Source organism: Peromyscus maniculatus, chromosome 14, assembly GCF_049852395.1.
Source record: "Peromyscus maniculatus bairdii isolate BWxNUB_F1_BW_parent chromosome 14, HU_Pman_BW_mat_3.1, whole genome shotgun sequence".
Lineage (NCBI taxonomy): Eukaryota > Metazoa > Chordata > Mammalia > Rodentia > Cricetidae > Peromyscus > Peromyscus maniculatus.
The window spans coordinates 29,713,481-29,739,819 of NC_134865.1; the positions used below are offsets into that span (position 1 = coordinate 29,713,481).

At 40.5% G+C, this 26,339-nt stretch overlaps 1 protein-coding gene across 6 annotated transcripts in view; it reads right to left on the reverse strand.

Moving 5' to 3' along the window:
• The window catches only part of Dock4 (dedicator of cytokinesis 4), a 420,596-nt gene that overhangs the window by 181,936 nt on the left and 212,321 nt on the right, over positions 1 to 26,339 (reverse strand). For all 6 annotated transcript variants that reach the window (XM_076550740.1, XM_076550742.1, XM_042260678.2 and 3 more), the window contains exons 8-12: positions 25,078 to 25,229; positions 8,651 to 8,732; positions 8,071 to 8,131; positions 5,000 to 5,132; positions 788 to 876 (exon numbers count right to left, since the gene is read on the reverse strand). In XM_076550740.1, coding sequence (XP_076406855.1) covers positions 788 to 876; positions 5,000 to 5,132; positions 8,071 to 8,131; positions 8,651 to 8,732; positions 25,078 to 25,229 — 517 coding nt within the window. The remainder of the gene's footprint in view (positions 1 to 787; positions 877 to 4,999; positions 5,133 to 8,070; positions 8,132 to 8,650; positions 8,733 to 25,077; positions 25,230 to 26,339) is intronic.

A 26,339-nucleotide genomic window follows, 5' to 3' on the forward strand; every position in this document is an offset into this window, starting at 1 on the left:
ATCAGTAAGACAACAGTATTAATACAAAGAACAAACAATAAAACACCCAGCCTCTTTAGGAGTTATAATAAGGATCTGTGATTAAAAAAAAAAAATTGGAAGCAGGTACCTTAGAAGTAAAGTCTAGAGTATAATAAGAAGTGGCTTCCAAGAGACCAACCAATAATTAACCTATATTACCTATATATAGCCGTAACCTATAAGGTATGATGCAGTCTATGACACATTGCTACTCAGATAAGACTATGCACTGTATAATTCATGGTGGCATCTAATTATTGCAGTCTGTAAATAAGCACGCATACATTTTCTCTATGTGACATTACAGCCAGCATCACTCTCCTCTGCATCCCACTTCAATGTGAAACTGTATGCTTGTTACCCCACATGATGACATTATTGTTCATTAACAGATAGTGCCGAATGTTTTCTATTACACCACACTGTCAGGTCTCCACTTACCAATCAAAAACTCAACCATGTTTACTGCTTAGTTTTTACTTTACAGTAAAAACTTGAAGGCCTCAAGATACAGCAGCACAGAACAAATTCAGGTCCTCTACTGTTTCAAGGGAGAGTGAAATTTTTTTTTTTATATAAGGAATTATATTTGCAAGACTATTACCATCTAGAGAACTGCTGAGCAATGTGCTGAGTGTTTTTAAAGAGCAAAGAACAAAAACAAACAAACAAAACCCCCAAAGAGCTGAGCATTTCTGTCTAGCACACATGACTAGAGGTCTGACGGGAAAAGTGTCATGCAGGATGGCCAGCTGCACACACCCACCTGCATTGGAACCGGTCAGATTGTAGCGGGCATTCAGCTTTTTGATGATGTTCTCGTGGATTTGATACCACTCACTCTCTGTATTACACCTAAGAAAACACAACCATTTGGTTAGTCGCTAACACAAGCTCAAGTCCCAGGTGTGACAGCACACTCCTCTTTTGGCTATAACCACTAGAACATGCTTTTCTCCTTAGAGTCCCCCATGCCTGGCTATGAGGGCATACTTAACGTGCTTGTCCCAGACCAGGCAGAAATGCTGGATTAGGCAGTAGCTGACAATCTACCTCAATCCATTGAGTGGAGGCTGTTGAAGACTAAGATTTTGATAACTGAGATTCAAACTTTCACTATTAAATGAGTTATGTTTGGGGGCAAGTTGATCATTTCCTCATAGCTTGCTTTCTTCATCTGTTAAACTTGTGTAATTAACATATTAGAATATTAAATAAACATGGGCTTAATTAAGTATTGCCTGACATACAGTAGATGCTCAATAATGAAAGGTTCTCATTAGAAAATTTCTGCCTTCTATATTACATGACTAGGTCTGACTAAAGTCAAAATGCAACCAATTAAGTGAAACAAAATCGATGCTAACAAAATTTACGCCAATGAAAGCCTGCCAAGATTTATCAGAGGGCAATGAAAAATATTTTAGATCTTTCATGTCTCAAAGATATCATTCTGTCATTTTACCTTCAGACCTGTCTCTTTGCTTTTGGTTCTTTTTTTTTTTTTTTTTTTTGTCAGTGCTGGGGATTGAACCCAGAACCTCATATGTGCTAGGCAAGTGTTCTACCACCATGCTATAGAGTTCCAGCCTGTGATTTTAGTTCTTGTTACTCACTAGCTCATGCTACCTTTACATGGTGGATTATCAAAGTTCTTAAGGACTGGATATATGATGGTTGTTATCTGAGTACCATTGGATACTTGGAACATAGCAAAGCCTTAAAACTACCAGTTGCATAGATGAATGGATTGATGGATGGATAGATGGATGGATGGATGGATGGATGGATGGATGGATGGATGGATGGTGGTTGGTTATCTCACTGATTGGTAACTTCTAATGGCTAACGAACATTTGTGTCTGATGTTCATCTGTATTGCAACAACTGTTCTAATGAGGTTAAAAAGAACTTCCCCATCCAGATGTATATATAATTATATTATCTTTTATGAGCTACAAATGTCCCCTTTCTTGGCCTTGGTTATCAAGACTCCATATACTATCAACCCAACACCAATGTTCTACAGCATCAATCATCTTTGTAATGAGCATGTCTGAGGTACATAATTCACCACTATTAGCTTACATATGTACATATCATCATGGGCCTCCCAGGATAAATATGATGGGGGTTATTTTCAGGATAGCTGGCAATGGAATACCAAACTGAGCCTTGGCTCTCAGAAGACTATAAAATCTAGCTGGAAAACCATTCCACCCACCTTGCTATGAGCAATAAAATTCTATTTAGTCCATTTCACCTCCAATTTTCTTATTTCTGCCCAGTGGGGAAGAAAGGAAGATGGTTTGCTTCCTGATAGACCCTAGAAATCATTTTTGACCTAAAAAATAATCTCCCAGTAATATCAAAAGTCCTAAAGCAAGTGACTGAACTATCTCCCAGCTTCAGACAAGGTATTTGTTACTTTTTTTGAATCCCAGATGCAGGTAAGGATTTGGTCACTTGAACAAATAGAATTTCTTTCAAATGGATTCCAAAGAGCCTTTTGCTCAAGCAATCCCAAGGCTGCTTCCTTCCGGCTGCCAGAGACAGTGTTCAGTGGTTAGTTCTTGGAACTGTTTTGTAATTGGCTGAGTTGACAGTAGAAAGAATAACCAAGAACATAATTTGATTCTTAAGAAAAAGAAGACACTAAGGAAACTACAAAGCAGCACAGTTTATTTTTATAATGTTTTTTTTCAGCTGGTTGCATAATCAGGGGTGACTCCTGTCACTGTCAGCCCCTCAATCTTCCCAGTGGTGAGATAAACACACTTGTCACCATACCTGGAAACACTATGCTAAGAAACAATGAGATTACGTTTGCAAAGGGTCTTGGCTTTCTTCAGTAACACGTGTTCTATCACACTCACATTACTAGACAGTGGTGTGAGATAACATCCCAGAAAAAGGAAGTGGATGAACTGAGGGCCCAGGCCACAGAGTCAGGCATATTTTGACTCCCTTCCTTAGTACCTGGGTGACAAGGTACTTAACTCTCAGTCTCCTTCTGTGTGAACTGATCGAACAGCATCTGCTTCATGGGGTTGCTGTGAGGATGTAAATGCTGAACAGAGTCCTGTGCACGGAGTATATGTAGTAGTTTGAATAGGAATGGCCCCCATAGACTCATGTGTTTGAATGCTTGGCCCACAGGCAGTGGCACTATGAGGAGGTGTGGCCTTGTTAGGGTAGCTGTGGACTTGTTGGAGGAAGTGTGTCACTGTGGGGACGGGCTTTGAGGTCTCACATGCTACACCCAGTGTGACACAGTCTCTCCTGCTGCTGCCTGTGAATCAAGACGTAGAACTCTCAGCTCCTCCTCCAGTACCATGTCTGTCTGCACACTTCCACAGTTTCTGCCATGATGATGGATTAAACCTCTGAACTGTAGCTAGCCTCAATGAAACATTCTCCTTTATAAGAGTTGCCATGGTCATGGGGTCTCTTCACAGCAACAAAACCCTTACTAGGATAGTCTATAACCCAAGGAAAGAGGGCTGTCATTAGTCACAGTGGTCTCAACTAAGCTATATTTGATGACTATGAGTAGCATTTAGGAAAAATATCACGATGGATTTAATCACAACCATTAATAACGAGGGCAGCCATGAGAAAAAAGAATAACAAATTCTACTACCCATCATTTTCAAGTTTAAAATGAAGGTCATAGGTTTAACCCACTTAGAAAGAGAAAATAATATTTCTGGTACAAAACCAGAGGCTACAGATAACCTAATATGTTTGTCAACTAATTATTGAATGTGCTGTGGAGGCCCCACAGGGTAGAAAAGTAGATAAATCCATGAACCCCTGCAGCTGTGACCACAAAGCAATTTCGTGACCAAACATTGGCAAAGGGCCAGTTGTACTATCCCTCCCCCACCAAAAACTCCATTCCACAGAAAGAAAACACCTACTGTTACATGCTATAAGTAGTATCACAAATTTGCTCATGAAACTGGCCCACAATGTAGTCCTTGAACCCCAAGTGGATGCTCTACTGTGTCTACCTGATCATGACACTGTCCATCAGATCTTATCTGTCAAGCCTGTATGGAGGTATCAGGGTGGGCTGATGTAAACACATGTTTACATTATCAACTTAGACATCATTTAACTTAAAACTGGACTAAACCACATGATCTTCTTAGGAGTATTAGAGGTTTAAATAAACTGAGACCCACTCCAATGCAACATTGAAATCTTAAACCCCAGGATCTTGGAATGTGACCTTATTTGGGAAGAGGTAATCAAGTCATAATGAGGTCATTGGGGTAAGCTTCAATCCAACATTATTGTGTCCTTACAAAGAGAGAAATAGACACAAAGATTGTGCACCCAGGGAATGTGTCATATGAAGATGAAAGAAGAGGTTAGAATGATGTCTCAAGAGGTATCGATGCCAGGAGGGAGGCATGGAACAGATGTCTGCACAGTCCTTACCCTGAAGGAAGTAAACTCACCATACCTTGACCTCGATGTCAGTCCTCCAGAACTAACTGGAAGATGATAAACTCTGCTGCATAAGCCAAGGTTGTTAGGGTCTGTTACTGCAGCAGCTCCAGTCTGCTGCCACACAAAGCAGGGGGCAACCACCCATGCTCCCTCTCTTGATACTAATTTCCTTATATTTCAAAACAGTAGGTTTTCACTTTCGAAGAACAAATGAATTGTGTAGAGGTAAGGAACGCTGCTGTGTTGTTTATGAACTAAAGGAGATATCTATCTATGTAGATGGTCTACCTAAACCAGTAAACTGCTTTCATTGATCTATCCCACTTCATAGTTCCCCCAACCGGCAGTGACTCCTGGATTCATTTGCAGCAGATCCACAGATTATAAGGGTTTTGACAAACGACTCACACCCATCTTTTCTCCTATTGTTCAATTATCCATCAAAAGTACCCCCACCAAGGCAGGATTCTTAGGCACCCAGTGACCATGGCAACCCCACCACATGCATGTTTCTTACATGTATACTTTGAGGACAAGGTCATCCTTCGTCTCTCCCGTTAGGAGGTCTGCGATGCTGAGAACAGCGCAGCCAAAAGGTCGCCGATACTGAACACTGCAGGCATTCTTTTTCTCTCCGGCTCCCATCCGACCTGTCCAGTTAATAAGGAACCATGACCCATGAAGACATGCAATTAAATGCAAGCTAGATACAGACACAGGTACAAGACAGGCCATATGCAATGGAACAAGGTGCCGGCAAGCAAATGCCTTCGGGGCAATAGCAGACTTCACTTCAAATAAGGACTCCTGTCGAGTCACCTAGCTGTCTGACCTTGAGCGAGAGGCTTAAACTCTGAGCATGAACAGAACACAAGAAACATGTAAAAACCCAAAGACTGGGAAGCATCTTGCTTTCATGACTTATGAAAACATCCCATAAGGTATAAATCATTAAGGATAGTCATTGTACCCATTTCATTTTCTACCTTTAAAATGGTATATTAAAAAAAAAAACATTTCAAAAATTTCAACTTTTGTCAGCTGTCCTGGGACATGACTGTAACCTCAGCACCTGGAGGGCTGAGAGGAGCTTCTGAGAGTAATGCCACCTTGGGCTGTCCAGCAAGATCCTTTCTCAAAATAAAAAAATAAAAACATAAAGATTCACATCTGGAAGGAGTCAGATCGGAGACTCTGAACTTAGCATGTTCAAATGATCAAATGCATATGTCCCTCCCTTGGGACACAAGTGCTTTCCAACTCAGTCCTGTTCCAATATTCCTGGGGTGGTTCTGACAGTTATAAAATTTTAGTTCATTTAAAATTTTCAAGTTCTTTTTAAAATTTTATTTATGCATGTGGGTGTTTTACTGGCACGCCTCCCTGTGCACTACATGGGGGCAGTGCTCTCAGAGGCCAGAAAAGGGCATTGGATCTTTTGGAACTGGAGTTATAAACAGCTCTGAGCTACCATGTGAGTGCTGGGAATCAAATCCAGGTCCTCTGGAAGCTAAGTGCTCTTAACTACTGAGTCACCTCTCCAGCCCTTGTGAACATCTTAATTCATGCTATGGGCACATTGCTTCTTATTAGTATTTAACTAGCAATCATTACTTTTGTAGACTATAAACAGAGAGCATGCTAGAGCTGAAATAGTTAATAGAGTTAACAGATGGAAATTGGTAAATTCGTCGTCTATAGAACTCCAACAGGTCCATATTTTATTTTGCATCTGAGCAGCACTCTACAGTGTATCAGGATGTATCTGGCACTCCCCTAGTCTAATATTAAATAGGAAAAAAGATGTCATTATCCAATTTGGTGTTTATCAGTCGGTCTTTCTTTTTTCTATCCCTCTTCCTCTGGTATACGCACTATAGAACATGAAGCAAACGCTGTAGAGGCGCGAGACTGAGGAGCCCTGCCCTCACTGGGGAAGACCCTGCACTGATTGGCTACAGTTGGCTTTGCCTTGGACACAGTCCTTGGACACAGTTTGGGGTTCTCTTTTCTGGCTCTGTGGGCACACAGAGCTTTGGGGCAATCACAATACCAGAAAGATTTGATGCCAGTCTTGGTGATCTCAACCATAAGACTGATGATAACAATTCAGTTCTGGCTGGTTTCCAGAGAAATCCTCTAAATCGGAAGAAAGAGTGGAGGGAGATAAAATCCTGAGCAACCAGCGAAGCACCACGAAGGAAGCAGAGAGGTTGGTAGAACCTAGTATTCTGGGATGAGCAGAGGTTCAAAAACTAACTCCTCTTTTTGCTCCCCTCCTTTTCTTTCCAAATCAAGGACCTGGCCATAAATTCCCAGAACTGAGGCGTTACTGCTTTTGCTTTTGGCAGCCAGTGAGGGTCACTGTGCCCTTTTCCTAGTAAAGCAGGTACAAGTGACATTCTATAAAAAGCAAGAAGCGTCTGTCCTTGACAGATAATAATCTTCTCCTTAATTTCCCTGCATCAAGAACACAGGCAGATAAGTCTTAACCCTTCTCGAGTGCTTTACTTTAGTTTCATTTCTGATCAGTTTCTAACCACGGAACCAGCAACTACTGTTTTGCAAGGATTTATTTGACCGATAGGGAGTAGGGATAGGTAGTAGCTCCTACTTCAACATTTATTTTGATGACTTATGATGGTGAAAATATTGTGAGGGGGAAAAAGAAGACAATCGTTAACAAAATACTCTGTATTTGAAAGGCCGCCCCAGGATATTACAGAACCAAAGTGGGTGGCATCCTTGACAATGACTCTGTAAATGACGACCATGCACCACAGGGTCTCAAGGTTTGGTGATTGTTATCCTACCACACCAAACTGGCATGTACTGTCTAGAATGTTCTCAAGGCCAGGAAGCTGGGGACAGATTCCTGGTGTCAGGGAGGTGGCATTAATAGAAAAGCTATGTCATCTACACCACTCACTTCGTGAGGTGCTATGCTGGGACATGCCTGCTTTTAGAAGAGCTTCATGTAGAAAAATGAAGGAGAGTATCCCCTCTCTACCAAATACTGTTCTGTAAGATATGTATAAATACATTCTCTAAATGTTTTCATGATCAGATCAAATTTAAGAAAGTAAGAGTTGACACTGTTAGAGAGGCATATTCGTTTCTCCCTGTTGGGTTTCTCAGATCCTTGAATAAGCTGATGATATTACATGAACTGAAAAACATACAGTTTCTACCATCTCAAAACCCCTTTCTCATATAATATTCCATAACAACATTCCATACTGCTCTGTGGTTGAGACGATGCTAGTTGCTACACAGATTTCATAAAGTTTGGAGAAAACTTAGCTTCTAAAAAGTGATTTTTTTTCTAGTATTACAGACTGGGATTGAAAGAAAAATGCATGTTTCAATCAAATATTGGGGGTAGTAAAACACAATAAAGTATTTAACAATTTGTATTGAAAAAGATAAGAATTCTATTTGGTGGGAGGGTGAGATCAAGGAAGCCAGAGAGTAATTCCTAAACTCTTAGCTTCTTGGATTAAAATTCAGTTCTAGACATAAAGCTATACCAAGCCACATAGAGACCCCTTGGGTCTTGCTCCCAACAGTCACAAGTACTGAACTTACCAATTCGGATAATGTGCACAGTGATGTAGATGTCCTTCCTGAGGTCACTGCTACCTAAATCCTAGTGAGAAACAAAGGCTGGTTATTTTAGAATTCTATTCTGTGCAGCAATACTCAAAGAGCTTTGTGTGTTCTCTTGCAAACAAGGATGAAGATACACATAGACATCCTTAATGGAATGCTTGGGGCAGAAGGACACTGTTCAAACCCAGGTCTAAAGAAGTCCCTACTGCTGATTAGCCCAGGTAAAGGAAACACTTATGAATAAAGACCACTGTTAGAGCATTGCTGATCAAGTCTCATACTCATTCATTCTCTAAGCACTTAAGAAGCAGAGCTAGTGCATGCTAGGCCCAGTCACCACTACGCTTTTGCAAGAGTTTCCCAGAGTCACCAGTGCTCTAATAGGTGTGTTAAACAGAGTGAAAAACACAGTACAGGGAGCAAGTCAACTGTGATTGATGACAATCAGAATCCCAGTCATGGCACTCTGTGAGTGATTTAAGGCATGTAAACAGAATTATGATTTTGTCTTTCAATAACTTAATTCTCGTAAGCAATAAGCACAAGGTGCACTTACCACAAAGAGAGAGCAGTGTCGTTCGGGCTTATCCGGGGCTTTGGGAAGCCCATTTCTGTTCAGTCTCAAGAAAAATCTCTCACTATAAGGGAAAGATAGTTGAATACTTAGAAAATTATTTCATATTTATCTTTTTCTAACTGTTCTTCATCTGAAAGCTCAACATTGGAAAGCACCAAATACGACAAACATTTGCTTCATTTCTGGTAGAACTGGCAAAGCAGTAATGGTATAAATGCATATGCAAAAAAGTAAGTTTTCCAGTAATAGGCTGTTTCCCGAGCAGTACTATCACTGCTATTATTCCAAACAGTAGAAGACAATGCATGACGAGAGACAGCCCAATCCTTCCTGTGTTTAGATCCGAGATGCTTTAGTGATTTACTTCTTATTGCTTAATTTAAATTAAGGACACAATGGCTTTATAGTTCATGGTCTTCTATGTCTATTCTTCAAAACACAAATAGAAGTTTCAATTCATGAAACTTGAATTAACTTTGATCTACAAACAGAGCCTATATTTGATAATACACTGTCACCTAGGTTTATAGCAAACACAAATGACTCACTTTGTAATTCAGCCAGTAATTTAAGACTATAAATGTTTGTGGATGCCATACATATTAAAGGTTATGTATGATAATTTATTTATGGTCAAAAATTAAAATGATTATCTACCCAAGAAATATTAATACATCCACTATCTCTAGTTTTAAATCCCCCACTGAATTGCAAAATCTGATGGAAGAATCAAATAACTGGTGCCCCAGGCAGAGAACACAAAACCAATATCCACTGAATGGGAAATGATGACACGATATGGCCTTGGCTGCTGCAGGTTTAGCTTAGTGAAGAAGCATGGAAAGGGGTGCTTAACATTAGCACAAGGCTTATAGCCTATCAGGTTTGCACATTACATTCGTCACCGTATCCCTGCCTTAAATAATGGCTCTACTATCCAAATACTACAAGGGGGAAATGAGAACCATAAACAGATCTCTAAGGGAGGATATGGGTTTCAATTTACAACGGTCTTACAACACTTCTATTCTCTTTTGTGATATATATCTAGATGGATACATTTAACAGATTCAACTGCCTGGCTAACCTCATCATTTTCTTATATTATGCCTATTCTTGACCTCACGTGTGAGAAAGGGCAACCAGTACACATTTCCATGGGGCCATTTCCATCCCTCTCAGTCAAGCTTCTTCTAAGAGCATGTGGTCAACACAGCGTGAATGGGGAGATGATAAACTGCTGCAAGGTTCTTCAACTGAAATAACAGTTGCTGTGTGAGTCTGAAATGCAGGCCGGGAAGAACAACTGATGATGCAAAGTGAAATAAGTCTCGTCCAATGCTCATCCACTATATACATACACATATATGTATGTGTGTGTGTGTGTGTGTGTGTGTGTGTGTGTATGTATAAAGGCTATAAGCTCTCTTAATAATGCAAGAAAATTCATTGTTATTTCAAACTTAAGATATGATTAAAGGAAGTACATACAGTTTCATTTCACAACAAGGGAACTACACTTAAATAGTCATATTAATTGTCACTCCTTTGAGGAACTCATCATTTAACAAGCACTCTGCTAATATCTTCATATGGACTGACTCATCTTATACACCTCATGCCCTCAAGAAGGATGTACTAACATGCTGCCTACTTAACTGGTGGGCACACTAAGAAAAAAAGTTTTGTCCAGTATCAAAGAACTAATGTGACTAAGAGCCCTATCTGTTGTGTTTGTTGAGAATCTTCACTCCTCATTCGAAAGTTAGAGTTAAATTATTTTCTATTCTACACAAATATTGGGAAAGTATTTCACTAATATGGAAAAAATAAACAATTATGGTGGTGAGCACTTGTGAGGCTGAGGCCAGAGGATCACCATGAATTTGAGACTAGCCTGGGATGCAGGATAGCCAGGGCTACATAACAAGCTCCTGCCTCAAAAATCCAAAACAGAGAGGGCACAGTCATCTGTGTATCTGGGATCATCATGTGGCACTCACTGTCACACCAGACCCCAAGGTTCAGATTAATTTTTACCATGCCTTCCCAGTGCCTGCAGGGATGAAAGACTCACTGATCTCAAGTCAGCGGGCTACAAAGCAATTCTTAGTTGAAATTTGCTCCCTTACAACTTGGTTTGTTTTTCTCAATGGAAAATATAACCTGGGACATAAACAAAGAAAACTTCCCAAGGATTAAAGAACATGATTTTATTTAGTCAAAACTGCTAAGGTTTAAGCAGTCTTAAGGTTTAAACGATGGTGTTGCTTAGCTTCTTCCTGATCCATCACTAATGTGCAGTTACTAGTTACACCTTAGCAAACAACACAAGCAATGTGAGTACATTGCCCTGGTCCACATCCTAGACAGTGTGCCCCACGTCATATTGTGAATGGGCTTCAGTGTGAGGCTCCTTCTTCTCTTCACTAAAACACTTGAGAAAATTTTGCACTATATATTATGATTTATCTTCTGAAGATGCTGTATATCAATAAATCTAATATGCAAAAAACTATCAGACATTTTACATATTAAAACCTCATCTTTAACATTGTTAAAAAAACTATTCATTATCTGCAAGTTTCATCAATATTTGGATAAAAATGTCTTCTAAAGAATTCTGTTTCAGAAAGAGATCCTTTTTGCTCTGTCACTATTTTAATTTTACTCGTCTAGACAGAATCCTGATTATGCAAGTATTATACTATATCATATCCTGTTCCAGAAAGAACATCAACACATACTAAGCCAGCAATGTATCCTTTAGCTTAAGCATGCCTTAGAGGGGAAGATAAAAATAGGTTCAAAATGGGTACTATGAAGCAATAAGTCATTTGCAATTTATTAAAAACCAGACAGAAAATCTCCATGTCCAATAAAAAAACAGTCTATTCATTTGGTGACATGGTGTTGGTTTACAAAATCAGTTTCTTTCAGCTTTAGTGATACCACAACTACTTATTCAGCAAATCATTTTGGAAAAAAAAATGGCCTTCAGCAATCCACTTTAGAATCTTTGAACTATAATTCTCTCCTCTCACATTTATAGGATATCATAACATCTGTTTTCTGAGCCAGGAGAGAAACCAAACAAGCCAAAGCTAGTTCATTTTAGCACATCTGGCAGTCTCAGGACAGTTGCATGTAAAGGCTAGTGGCCACACACAGATGTGTTTCTAACCTGCTATTTGAGGGTAGTTTTTGCTGCAATCCTCTAGTGGGTGTGATAGAGAAATAATTAGTATTTTATAAACTTACATGTGTTTTACTAAAAGATGTGCATGACTCATCATGTAATTTCTATTCCTTTCTGCACCAGAAGTTTGTGGGTCTGTCTTATACTGGGAGTAACTAGAATATAGGTTTGTAACTGGCAACATTGACATCTTCAGCTTCTACCAATGACTTGGCAGTCCTTGACTAGACTAAACAATCTTGTGAGGGAAAACAAAACTGAAAACAAAGAATTTCAAATATCTGGAAAGCTTCAATACCCTCTCAACATTCCCTTTCCCCATGAGGCCTGAAAAGTAAGTTTAGCCTGGAAGACATACAGAATTTCCCAGCAACTTTTCAATCAATGGTGCCTCACCTAATGAGCACATGGTAGCTCTGAATTATAGATCATTGCACCTTCCCCTCATACATCTTTATTACATGAAACAGGAGAAATAAAATGCACTGTGGTAGAATATTTAAAAAATAAATATAATACAAAAAAAATTCAGGGGGGCTGGAGAGATGGCTCAGAGGTTAAGAGCATTAGCTGCTCTTCCAGAGGTCCTGAGTTCAATTCCCAGTAACCACATGGTGGCTCACAACCATCTATAATGAGATCTAGTGCCCTCTTCTGGCGATCAGGCATATATGTAGACAGAACACTGTATACACAATAAATAAATAAATTAAAAAATTCTGATTAAAACAAACAAACAAAAAAATTCAGTAGCAAAAATCCCTACAGGGACATGATGTTTTCTAATGCTTTCCTCTTACAGATTAAACAAAAGCATTTGTCAGGAACATTGGGAAATAAGAGTTGATATATTATCAGTAGAGAAAAAAAAAACATTATTTGACTTCCTTTTCTACTGTCATGTTCTCCTAGAGGGAGAACTAGGAAAATTTAGAATCGTCTGAGTTCTATATGTGAACCATTATAAATCACAACTATAAATTCTACTGACTAATTCTCTTTGCAAATAAAGAACAAATCATAATTATTATTTATAACCTACCTTCATCTAACAATGTTATGAGGGAAAAAAAAGACAATGAAAGAAGAATATAAATAAGCATCCATGGCAGGGTGCCTGGGTAAAAGTAATGAAGGAAACTATGTACTTTGTGCCAGACTCTATAATTTAAGCTTTACAAAGATCTCATTTAATTCCCACAACTGCCCCACCGGGTAAGAACTATTATCATCCCCGTCTGATAAATGAGAGAGCTAGGGCTTGAGATATCAGGCAAGTTGCCCAAAGGTGTATGAGTAGTCAAGGACAGAGCCATCCTATCAACATCCAGAATCTGACTGGAGAGGCTTGGCTATACACATAGTGGTACCCTGTCTTTGACAGAACAGAGAAATTAAAAAATGGACAAAGAAGAGCAAGACCATGTTACAGGGAATAAATGTTTGTAAGAAAAAATTTAAACATGTTTATTTTTAAAAGTTTAAAAATGCTTGAAAATGAATGAACCTTAAAAAAAGGAATAACTTGTGTTTGTGAAGGTTATGTCTATGATTGCCCACTCAGGCGAGCTACTGAATTCTGAGGTCCTAAGTAGAACTCTACAAATGAAAAGTACATTTCAACAGTCAGTTGAGTGTAGGTGTCCTTACCGTGACACAAAACACCAGGAGAAGCACCTGAAGGACCTGAAGTGACTATGACACCTTTCCCCCTCTCAGCAGGATGCTTCTGCCCCCACTCTCTTCCTCAACCTCTCTGAATCAGGAAGCTTTTGGTTACAAAGTCTGTGTCTGAGGTCCAGGAGGCAACCGGAGCAGATCCGAGAAGCTCCTTTGGGGGAATAGCATAGGTAGCCAGCCCTCCCAGTGGGTATTCCTCTATAAAATGCAAGGCAACTGCAGATTGTAATGACCAATGCCAGGGATTTGATACTTTTAGATGACATATATTCTTATATTTCAAAGAGATTTATATTTTATAGAAAGATTTTATATTCTCCAACATGGATTCATATTATTACTCCGTGTCACCTCTCTCACATAAAAATCAAACTGATCTGAGGATTTAATGCATGTCAAAGTTATACAACATGGACTTTATTCCAAATACAGGGAGTGATTAATATCTTGGGTTGAATCAAGTAGTACAAAAGATCATGTGTTAATTAACCTATAAAAATGTCAAAGAACACTTTAAAACAGTTTTGGATAAGTTAAACCATTTGAAACTTATGTATAGTCCCCAAAGTTAGAAATAGTAAAACAGAGGAGACATTTAAAGGGCGAGGTCTTTATAAGCTCATTGGAAAACGAAAGGAGGTGTCTTAATCTTTTATACTCATGAAACCCAACCACAGCAAATCCAAACCAATCCTCAACATAGCATTTTAGAAAATGCAAAGCTACTTGTCTTAAGTTTGGCTATGTTGTGTGGTGGTAACAGTTAATACCTATTCTATAGGACGGAGGGGTGAGGCTCCAGAAGCTGAGGAAGAAATGGGGGGAGCCCTGAGAGGGGTAATGGCATAGCTCAACAGCATGGACTTTAAAGCCTCCAACTAGAAAGCAATAGAGTGTAAGTGTGAGGGGGTCTCAATAGCTTCCCCCTTTTCTCAGTGCTTCTTGACTAACAGTGCAAAATGCCCAATGGTTTAGAAGAGATTCGACACCAAAATACTACAAAATGCTGCACTAAGTACTCCAACCTGGCATAAGGTTTGCTGCAATAAAGACAGTTAAGAAGCAGGAAATACAGAAAGCTCTGCCCTTCCTCAATCTGCCTAAAAGCAGGACACTGACTTATGAAGACCAAAGGTACCAGCCTCCTCTTCCACCTGGGAGAACAGTGCTCAGCAATGAAGACCACGGTGGACCTTTGTGGACCTGGACACGGCAGCAGACGTGCCACGCACGCCACTTTATTAACCACCCTTTGCCATCCCGCAAATTGTTGCCCCTTAGAAACTCACTGCCAGCCGGGCGGTGTTGGCGCACACCTTTAATCCCAGCACTCGGGAGGCAGAGGCAGGCGGATCTCTGTGAGTTCGAGGCCAGCCTGGGCTACCAAGTGAGTTCCAGGAAAAGGCGCAAAGCTACACAGAGAAACCCTGTCTCAAAAAACCAAAAAAAAAAAAAAAAAAAAAAAAAAGAAAAAAAGAAACTCACTGCCTTCCCTGGTTTGGTCACTTCTCTTAAAATGCAGCTTGTTTTTAAAGATGCTATGTAAGCTGAAATTCAAGGCCCCCTCTGAGAGTTGCTCATTCCCTCACTATGTCCTATGTATAGATTAAATATTCACCACCACCACCACCACCACCACCACCACCACCACCACCACCACCACCACCACCACCACCATCATCATCATATTTTTGAGACATTATGTTGCCATGCTGTCTTAGAACTATGCAACCCAAACAGGCCTCATATTCATGATTCTCCTACTTCTTTCTGCCTCCAAGTGCCTGCATGAAAGATGTGTGCCAACCCATCCAGTTCCTCTCCCTCCAGTTCACCTTTCAGCTGTAACAAAAGACTGAGAAGAAAGTACCCTCCTCCAGCACAATACCAGGCAGAGAGCTATAACGGTACCCTTTTCTTCAATGAGTTACAAGAGCACTTGAAATGGAAAAGCATAAACAGCATCATGACAGGCTGAGGTAACGCTGCTGCCTCAGGTCGCTGTGGAAAGTGGACAGGAGGTGTAGAAGCAGCCCCAAGGTACCTTCTGGACCTTGGCATTTGGTTCTCATGGGTAGATGAAGGATGGGAGACACTCTATGTCAATGACTGCACAGTGGAAGGAGACGAGAGTCTTTAGCCTTCTTAGCTAGCATCCCCTTATCTGGTTTGTTGCTACTTTCTCCTGTAATGCCCAATTCCTAATTAGGAGATCATGATTTATTACTTATTACAGTGAATGCCTGAAAACATTTCTCCATTAAGGAGCTCTTTTAGACCCCAAAGTCCAGGTCTTAACACATCCCAATCACTGTCTTTCATGGCTGTCTTAAGTGGCCATAAACAGGCTACAAAGTTCTGCTATCTTAAGGACAAAGACTTTCTCCTTTTCTTCCCTAAGCACAGGGCTAACACCAATGACAGGGCTTTTCTGTGCAAGTCTTACTAGATAAGATCATTAGTGTGCTAATTTTAAAACTAAAGTAGCATTACAATCATGATTTCTTTTTATTAAAAAGAAATGGAGAAGGGAACCCTAGATACAGACTGTGCATAGCCCAGTCCTTTAACTAAGAAAGAAGCAGACTCTTGTTAACAGCCAAGGCTAGATTCACCGAATACATACCTGCTATGGAGAGACTGACCAAACAATCTGGGGCTTTGTCAGGTAAAGGAGCCAGCTGAATGCTACATGAGAAGATGCATTTGTAAAGTCTCGCTAAGATCACTGCAATTTTAACTATCAAAATCCATCAATTTTTACCTCTCAGCATGTTCTTAAACTACATCATGCTATTTTTTATAATTAAAAAATGAAACAATACTCTCTAGGATGACAATTTTCTATGATAAGAAGAATCCAACTCTCTTACAGGGATAAATAAGCAATCGCATGTCTACTGTTTCATAGCACCAGCACAAATGCCAGACTAAAAAAACAGTTAGATAATGATGATGATGAAAATATTATTATTATTATTATTATTATTATTATTATTATTATTATTATGGTTTCCTGACAAACAGCAATAACTCTAATTTTAAAATCTTCAGATTTCCCTCTTGTAAAATTCTTAGGGAGATTAAACACTTTATTACTAAATGAAATGAGGGAAATATATACCAAGGATACTCTGCAAAAGGACTTCAACATCAAAATGAATAACTCCAGAATTGTCAAGTGGGATTATGTGAAATTAAAAGGTTCTGTATAGCAAAGACGCAATCACCAGACTGAAGAATAAGGAACAATCTTTGTCAACTACACATCAATCAGGGGACTGATATCTAGAGTCCATAAAGAACTATATACCACAACCCCCCAAATTACCCAATCATGGATGGACTAACAAACTGAACAGAGAGTTCAAATGATTTTTTTCCAACACCTTTAGACATCAATGAAATGTACACTAAAATTGTTTTACAATTCTGTGTCATTAACAGTCAGAAGAGCCCATTAAGAAAGAAATGACAAGAAGCAATGTTAGCAAGGATGCAGGGAAAGAGGAGGAACCCCGATACACTGATGGTGGGAATGTAAATTGTTAGATGCACTATGGAAATCAGTAAAAAGGCTTTTCAAATGTTAAAAATATAACCATCATGATCCTGCTGTACCGCTCCTGTCTATATACAGAGGACTTCAAGTCAGAGACACTTGCACATCTGTGCTTATTTCTGAACTAGTCACAATAGTAAAGAAACAGACCCAGCCTATATGTAAATCAACAGATGAAGTGTACATTATGATATTAAAAAAAAACAAATACCACACGTTTATCTCATTTGCAGAATTGAAATTTAAGTGTGGATAGAAATGTGTCCAAGTGTGCGCAGGCCTCTCTGCATGTAAGTCATGAAACTAAAGAGTCGGAACTGAACAAAGGGAAAGAGAACAGGAATATGTGCGAGATGAAAGCAGAGGCAGCAGGAAAGTGGGGCCAGCAAGAAAGAGGAGGTGAGTGATGGCGAGGGCGTTGAGGAGGAGGTGAATTAGAGAAAGTCTAATCACGCCTGTATGGGAATGCCATCGCCAGACCTGGTGTTTGAATTCTGACTGAGAGTGAAGGGGAGGGAGCCCCTGGCATTAGCCAGTCTCTAGAGAATATGCTGGAGGTTCAGCAGGAAGACAAGTTCGGAGCAGAGGAAGCTGAAGTGGACTACGGGTAGGACCTGGGTCAAGACAAACAGGGCCCGGAAGTAGACGATCTGCGTGGAGAGGGGGTGTCTTATTCTTTTGGGAAGTCACAGAACCTGATCACTGTAATCACTGTGTCCTTCACCTTCTTTGAGGGAGAAGTTGATCTGACACATACAGGAGTTACTCTGACTCCCTGACATGCCGTCTTCTTAGTTAGGAAACCATGTTTCATAAGGAGCAGAAAACAAGCAAAATCAAAACTCTTTATAAGCACTTTGTGGTGAAGTAAGCATTTAAAAACAAATGAAAAATAAAGGTTAAGAAGCCTTAAGTGAAAACAGAATGATTAAATAAAAACCCATGTAATTCAAGTCCCTGAAAACAATAAGTAAATCTTTAATGTATTTTTTTAATCCCAAAAATATGTTCTGATTTTTTTTTTAATCCTCAGAACATCCTTTTGGGTTTTAAATTGTTTTTATTTTTTATGAACATTAAATCCAGGATAGGTATGGTAGCACATGGCTGTAAGTCCAATACTCTGCAGGCAGAGGCAGGAAGATCACTAGGAGTTCAAGGCCAGCTTGGTCTACATAGCAAGTTCCAGGCTAGCTAGAACTACACAGTGAGACAATCTCAAAAAACAACAAAATGCATACTGACTACTGTACTTTGCATGATTTAGAAACCGTCCTTAATTTTCTCAACATTTTAAACCTAAGTAGAATATGAGATTTGGGAGGACATGGTTTTTACATGCTTTCCCTAGGTGAGCATTTGCCCTTAAGGAGGAAGGTACTTGCTGGCCGACTAAACGCATGAATGAACAAACTTTAATAATCGCATAGTAATGGTGTGAAATGCACATGCCTAACCGGCATAAAGTAAACACAGGGTGCTTAACTTGTAATCCAAACCTTCCAAGTGCTTCGGGGAGAATGGCAGGCTTTTATCTGATGATTTTTGTATACTTTTGAGCATGACAGTGTTTGCCAATGATGGCTCCCCAGAGCCAGGTCTGAGAGCACAGCGCTGATTAGCCCAGTGTAACATGAAACAACTCTCCTGATGTGCAGAACACTCTGGCTCTCTCTTAGCAAGGAGCACATCCCCCGTGGAGGGGAAGGGTGAGAGCCAAGATTAAGGCACTAATGCATGATCTTTTAATGCTTTGTAGCAACAGCAGGGCGACACTTAAAAGCTTCCTTTAACTGTATCACCCCCTCCACATACACACGCCCTGGGTAAGTACGCTGCAAGGTGCTGAGAACATAAGGATGATGAGAGGGTAGGGTCACACCATTAATAATTCCTTTGTCAGTGTCAAATCCTCCTGCAACATAAATGGCACTGAATATCAAAGAAGCCCTTGTGAAGTGGTTACTATATGTGATGATGGCTTATCCTGAAGAGAACTCAGGAGAAATAAATTATTCTGAATTCTCAACAGAAAGTAACAAGGGGGTAAATGAAGGAAGACAGAGATGGTCATAATATTGGCCAGTATTACACTATCACAATACTAATCTGCTCGTGATTTAAAGCACATGAACAGGGGTAAGAGGGCCTTCTAGTCACCTTGTAGAATACTCCATGACTTAAGAGAGGCAAGCTGTGTGCCTGAGTGCTTATAGCCAAAGAAAAAGGGAAGCCAAATCAAGTCTGTGAACTTTGTGAGCTTCTGGTTTTCCTGCAACACAAGTATTTCTAGCCATTCACTAAAGACAAATAATCATTACTATATTTATATCAAAAAATGCTACAGAGAAGAGTGGTTCAGTTATACCCTGTGTGTTTTAGATCTGAATAAACCGTGACCTCAGTCACTTTCTTTGAATTTGGGTCTCCCCCAACAGCTTCCTTAAAATCGCTACCAATAAAGGCAACCAGTATTTGCAGAGCCCTCATTGTTGTTTTTAACGTGGGACACAAGAGTGACTAATGGGGATGAGGCACAGATCTGATTAACTCAGCGGTGAGAACAATCCCCACCCCCACGAACCTGCTGGGATGATCAAATGGTGGAGAAAAGGGGGCGAGGGGAGCGGGTCTGCTTCTCAACAAGAGGCTCCGGGGAAGGTCCCTGTGGGTCACTGCTGGACAGACAGCCACAGTGAATCTGTGCCAACATGTCTAGACACGGCAGGAAATGCCCTGGGCCAGATGGGATGGTTGATACACAATTCAAGAAGGGTCTCCAATGCCTCCTCGATCTATTTTTATCCCGTGCACTGTGCCCCTTGTTAGTCTGGCTGGGCACTTCCCCCTACACTGTTTCTTTACTTTGGAAACTTTGTAATACGAACACTAGGCCTACAATCTATCAAAGTCAAAGCACTAAATATTCCTAATTTATGTAAAAATGCAGATATTGAACTTGTGTGTAAACTTCTAATGATGTATCAAGCAAGACATGCTAGCACAGGGCACAGGGAATGAAAACCCTTAAAGGATCTACAAACCTCATTATACACTTCCATACACACACACAAATAGTATCCTTTTCTCCTAGGCTGAGCCAGATAAGACCTTACATATGTCAGTCTCCAAAATGAATTATTGGAAGCTATGAAAGCAATTTCATAGACTCTCCCCACCTGGACACAGGACTCCCAACTTTCTTATTCTGGTCCTCACTGTGGTGTTTCAGGATGCAATCTCACCTCAGACTTCTGATCACCTTTTCTTGAGCACCCCTGGCTAAGGTAATATGGGCTCCATATTACCCGTTTGCTAGTAGGTCTCTCTAAACTTTAACTAACTGCAATACCATAAGCAAAACATCCCCAGTTTCTTGGAATGTGTTATTTCCCCAGGAATGCAAGGGGAGCTACCACACAATTCAAGCTAGGATAATGCATACTTCCTGTTTGGGTTTAATAAGCCTCCTCATCACAGCCAGGGGCCGCTGATAAACTACTGGGTACTAAGCAACAGCCTATGAATTTAACATTCAAGAAATCCCATTAGGAAAGCACTATTGTCTTCATGAAGTCTGACTAGGTTAAGAGAAGTGAAATTACATGACCAGAGTGGTACAGCAGAGCCAGGATTTCCACCCAGATCATCTAACCTCAGAGCCCGGCCACTCAGCAACAATGAAAGGGTGTACAAGACACAGGTGATCTGTGTCTCACAGACAGAGGTTCATAGCCATTTCACAGTTCAGTATGAATCCGAATATTTAAAAAGCCTGTGCTTTACCAATTGTATTCAGTACTTCCTCTCCCTTAAATGACAGAATTGGACTGAATAAAACATAATTGTAGGCAAAAGAAAGCATCTATGGAAATGAAACCTTTCAAGAAAAATGAGTTTAACTGCATGACAGTAGAAAAAAAAAATCCAACTTCAGAAAAGTATGTGAAAAGGAATCAGCAGAAAGTCAACTTCATCTATGCAATGACTAGAATTAAGCACACCCTGCTGCTAAGTTCTCAGCTAATAGCCCATGCCAGCAGCTGGTACGCATGAGCAGCCTTCAGTGGCTAGGGACCAACTGGTGGTACTCAGGCCTTGTTAAATGCATTCTCTGATGAGACCAAAATAAAGGAATGAATTAGTCCCAAGACAAAATTCCAATGGTAATTAATGAAGGCTTAGAATACAGCAGTAAACAAAATAATGAAAGTTTTAAGTCAACCACTAAACAATGTCAAGTTCACCAGCCAGGATTATTTACACACTGATGCAGATGAAGCAGCATGTATGAAGGCAAGGGAAGTATTAATATAGAGTTGCACAAGCCTATGTAAATCACCACACTATGACTCTTTGTATTCCACTCGGTGCAGGAGCCGGTTCTTAAATGCCAGCTAAAGGAGATCGTATGGCATATACTGCCAGTTCCTTCTCTGTAAACAGTTACAATTCTTATGCCTAATCCTAAGGCTCAGATAGTTCCCATCCACACCCTCCCCTCTTCCTTTCTCAGGGCTAATCTCCCATCTGCAAACTCAAGTCTGTTTCCTGATGCCCTTCTCCCAAGAAGCCTACAGACATCAGTGATTTCCCCTCTCCCTCGGTGTGGCCTCTTCATCATTAAGGGATCCTTCCTGTCCAGTCTTCACAAGCTTAAGCTTCTACCACTCAAGGTCTTAAAAGAATGAGCCCTACACAGACCCCTTGACACTCAACGGTAATCATAACTTGACTGGGGAAAAACAGCACATTAGGAATATTACAGACATGAGTGTGGAGGAGAGATGGAAAATACTGGTTCCTATACAGCAAAGGACCAGCTTCACTTGACTTTGGGCAAGGACTGTAAGCTGCATCATCTACAAACAAGGGAATATTGGTGGAGTAGTCCTCACAGGGCTAAGTCAGGAAATATTTTTAAATGAACTTAGAACAGTGTTTGGCATACGAAAACCATTATATAGGTGTTTGCCACATGAATATAATAAACTAAGATACCAAGGATGCAGAGGGCAGACCCTCTCCTTGCCTTCCCCAGTCACACCTTGTGGGATGAGGAAATCAAAGTTCCAGCCAGAACTAAAAATATTTTGCTTATGTGAAGCAATGTGGCAATCCTATTTTTTAAACAAATAATTCTCAACAGAAAGAAGTTGTATGAAGGTTATATTGGCCTTAAATGAATACTAGTCTGTAATTTTCAGTGATCATTAGGTTCTGGACTGGTGTGCTATCCAAGTAAACCAGAATGATGGGGTGTAACGTAGGCACGTGCTAGCCAGATGCTGTCGGAACATGCCTGCATCCTTACTGGTGTTTACGGGAAGGAGGGTCCATAACATGATCAGAGGCCCAATCTTCTGGGTAGTCCTCAGGAAGATTCAATAGCTGTTTAAAAATCTAAAAATCAGGTTTCGTAAACAAAGCCACAATCAAATGATGATTGATGGAAGCTTGAAGACATCTTCCTTTGCTGGAGATATTACACACTTCACTATTTTGCTGAATGAGATAGGTAGGTGATATCACATGTTGGCCTCCTTTGTACTGGACGCCTGTGAGGACAGAATCTGAGCTTTTGGCCCCTGGCAGGGATTAGCAGCTGACACTACTTCACTTGTCTTAAGGTACCCCGAGAAAAGCTGGTGAGGTTGCTCAGAGGTGAAAGTACTTGCTCCACAAACCTAGTGACCCGGATATGACCCTTGAAAGGAGCGTAAGGATGGAAGGATGCTGTGGGATATTTGTACAGTGGGTGAAGATGCATTGCTGTCATTGGTGTAATAAAAAGCTGAATGGCCAATAGCTAGGCAGGAGATACAGGCAGGACTTGCAGGCAAGAGAGAGAACTCTGGGAAGAAAAAAAGGAGGAAGGAAAAAAAAATCATCAGCCAGACACGGAGGAAGCAGGATGGGCAGTGCGGAGAAAGGTAACATCACATGGCAGAACGTAAATCAATACAAATGGGCTAATTTAAGTTATAAGAACTAGTTGAGAACAAGCCCAAGCTAAAGGCCAAGCTTTCATAATTAATAATAAGTTTCCATGTCGTTATCCGTGGGCTGGCGGTCCCAATGAAAAAGGACTCCTACAGAATTCCTCAAAGTCAGAATTCCTGACTTGCACATGTGTGTCGTGACGTGTATACAACTCCCACATATCATGTAGAAACAAATACAATCACAAATTCTTTGGGCTGGCTCAGTGCTCAGAGGAAAAACTGCTGCTAAGCTAAAAAATCTGATTCTCTTCCAGGGACTCACATGGTGTAAGCAGAGAATGGAGGAGAGGATAAACTTGACAAGTGGTTTTCTGACTTCCCGTGTGCCATAGCGTGCTCCCATGAATAAAAAAATGGAAAAATGTTTTGAAAGAATCCCCTGAAAGGATTCAACTTCAGAAACCAACTTCTGTAGCACAGGTGACTTCTGGAGCCTTGTGCTGGTTTCAGTATTAGTATTATCGGTGATGACATTAAAACGCCATGTGAGAAGAAACTCATGGTGCCGATTGGTTTTGTCAACTTGACACCAACTAGAGTCACCTGGGAAAGCTCCACTGAGGAACTGTCTCCATCAGTCTGACCTGTGGGCAAGTCTCTAGGGCATTTCCTTAATGGCTAATTGACATAAGAGGGCCCAGCCTGCTAGGGATTGTGCCATCCCGAGGCAGGTGGCCTGGCCATGTGAAGAAGTAGCTGAGCAGACAGAGGAAAGCAAGCCAGCGATCCACTGGTCTCTGCTTCCGTTCCTGCCACCAGGTTCCTGTTTGAGCCCCTGCTTTGGCTTCCTTTGATGATGGACTGTAACCTCTAAGCCAAAGAAGCCCTTTCTACCCCAAGTTTCTTCGGGGCCTGCTGTTTATCACAGCAACAGAAACCAAACTAGGATTCCCACAATTCCCTAAAAGCACAGTTTACGTCTGTAGTTCTTTCTTCTGAAACAATGCAACAATAGAGTGAAGAGCCAGTACATTAAAAGCTAATCAGTAAGTTACCCATCATGTTTAGGGTTATAAGTACATTAAAAATAAACTTCACACTTATTTCCTAGAAAATGAGGGAAATAGTCCTAGATTACCTTCTGTTTATGAATCAGTATGTGTGGCTTAGAACTGCTAAAGATTATTTTAATAAGTACTTTAGAAGCATTGTACAAATGGACCACTACATGTGATTCAAGTAATTCCATCCTAATTCATAATTTTAATGTGAATTTTTAATTTAAAATGAGGTGCTTTATGCTTCAATTCAAAATAAATATAGTTCTCATAAAGTCTCAGTAAGAGATCAAATGTTTGACTGGATACACAAAATATAACATTTACTCTAATTCTTTTCCTAAACATTAAAATCTGGGCTAGGATAGGGGTCTCACTTAGCATGCACAAAGTCTGAGATTTGATTCCTCATACCTCAGAAAAACCAAAATTTCTAATGAAAAGCTTGCCATAGAGTAGCACACCAGGGAAGAGTCAGCCCTGAGGATGAAAACAGCACAAACTTTGTCCTGTTTCACAGTGCTGATACTTCAACTGAAGCATCTGCAAGCATGAAGTTCTTCCTTGATATCACCAATCCAGACACAGGAAGATCCACGTTATTATTTACTGTCAAACTGAAAGATGAAATGTGCTGACCTCAATAAGTAAACATTATACCATAAAGAACTTTTATCTTCTTGGCATTATCAACACAAAGTACCTAAAACAAAACCGGCTTGGTACTGGGGCCACATCTTTCATTTAAGCCTACTTAGGATTCTATAGACCTTTTGATTTCCCAGGAATTCTCAAATCTATCCAAGCTTAACGGAAATACCCAGAGGGTAGGTAAATCAGAAACTCAGAGCTCTATAAATGAACTGAGGCGGTAGACGAAAAATGTATCTGAAAGCATGCCAATTGCAAACATCCGCCACGGTTACATCAAGAAACTCAAGTTCTGTGTCACATGCCATTACCTGATTGGGCGATTCTCTTTACTGTCAAAGAGTGAGAAGATGACCTCCAGCTCCTCTCCCAGGTTGGAACACATGAGGCTCTTCATCTGGACAAAGAGGTGGTGACTGCTGGCCTGCACTGGGGTGTCTTTCTTCCGATGTCGATGCTCCATCTGAATGATACACACCCCAGGAAAAACACGATCAGAGCGGACTGAAGAAAGTAACGGCACAAAGCTGTGGTGTGATGGGCATTGAGATAGTAAAATTTCTTCCCATGCTAGATTCAGTATCTAATCTAAATTTCAAATGTTCTTCTAGCATCTGCGTTAAGATGATCAAGGGCTCTTGCTTTAAGATTTCCTTTAAATTTTAACCTTAAGATGATATCAGCTCAGGGCACAGATCGGGGAGGGAGGAAGTTCAAAGGATTTCTGCTGATACCAATCAGCTTTCAGGATGAGAACAAACCTGTCATCCTAGAGAATAGACAAGAGAGCTGGCCTGGTGGTGCAGTTTGTAATCCCAGCTGCCTGGGAGGAGGAGGCAGGGAGATTTCAAGTTTAAGAACAACCTGCCCACAAAGGGAGTTCAAAGCCAGACTGGGCAACACTTACTGAGACACCCCCTTTCTCTCTCTCTCTCTCTCTCTCTCTCTCTCTCTCTCTCTCTCTCTCTCTCTCTCTCTCTCTCTCTCTCTCTCTCTTTCACACACACACACACACACACACACACACACACACACACACACACACACACCACACACTCCCTAGAAGAGTGATGAAAGGGGAAACACTATATTGTCACTATAGAGCCCCCAAAATAATTTGACTGGAGCCTGGGAAGGCCAAAGACTCCTTGGAAAACTGTCCCAAGCAAAGTACTAGGGAAGGAGCAAGAATTCTGGTCTCTCTACTAGAACAGGACTTGCTGATTTGATTGTAGTGACAGTTCAGGTTATTTCTTCTTGTAATTCTTTGGAGGCTGATAGGTAAATACTTCCAGAAAACAAAACAAAACACAAAGACAGTGAGAATACCATGGCAATGTAAAAATTTGCACAGGCTTCTAATTCTCTATTGCCATGCACATACTGGCTCAGCTGCCAACTGCTGCCAGTCTACTCAGCCCTTGGATCTCTACCTGAGAAGCAGTAACGCAAGAGAAGACAGCCAGGAAAGGATCTGGAGATCCTGGGCACTAACAGAGTGGGAAGTGGTGAAGTAAGGATTATATGTTCACTTTCACATCATAGAATGCCAACTGTTACCCCATCTGAGACT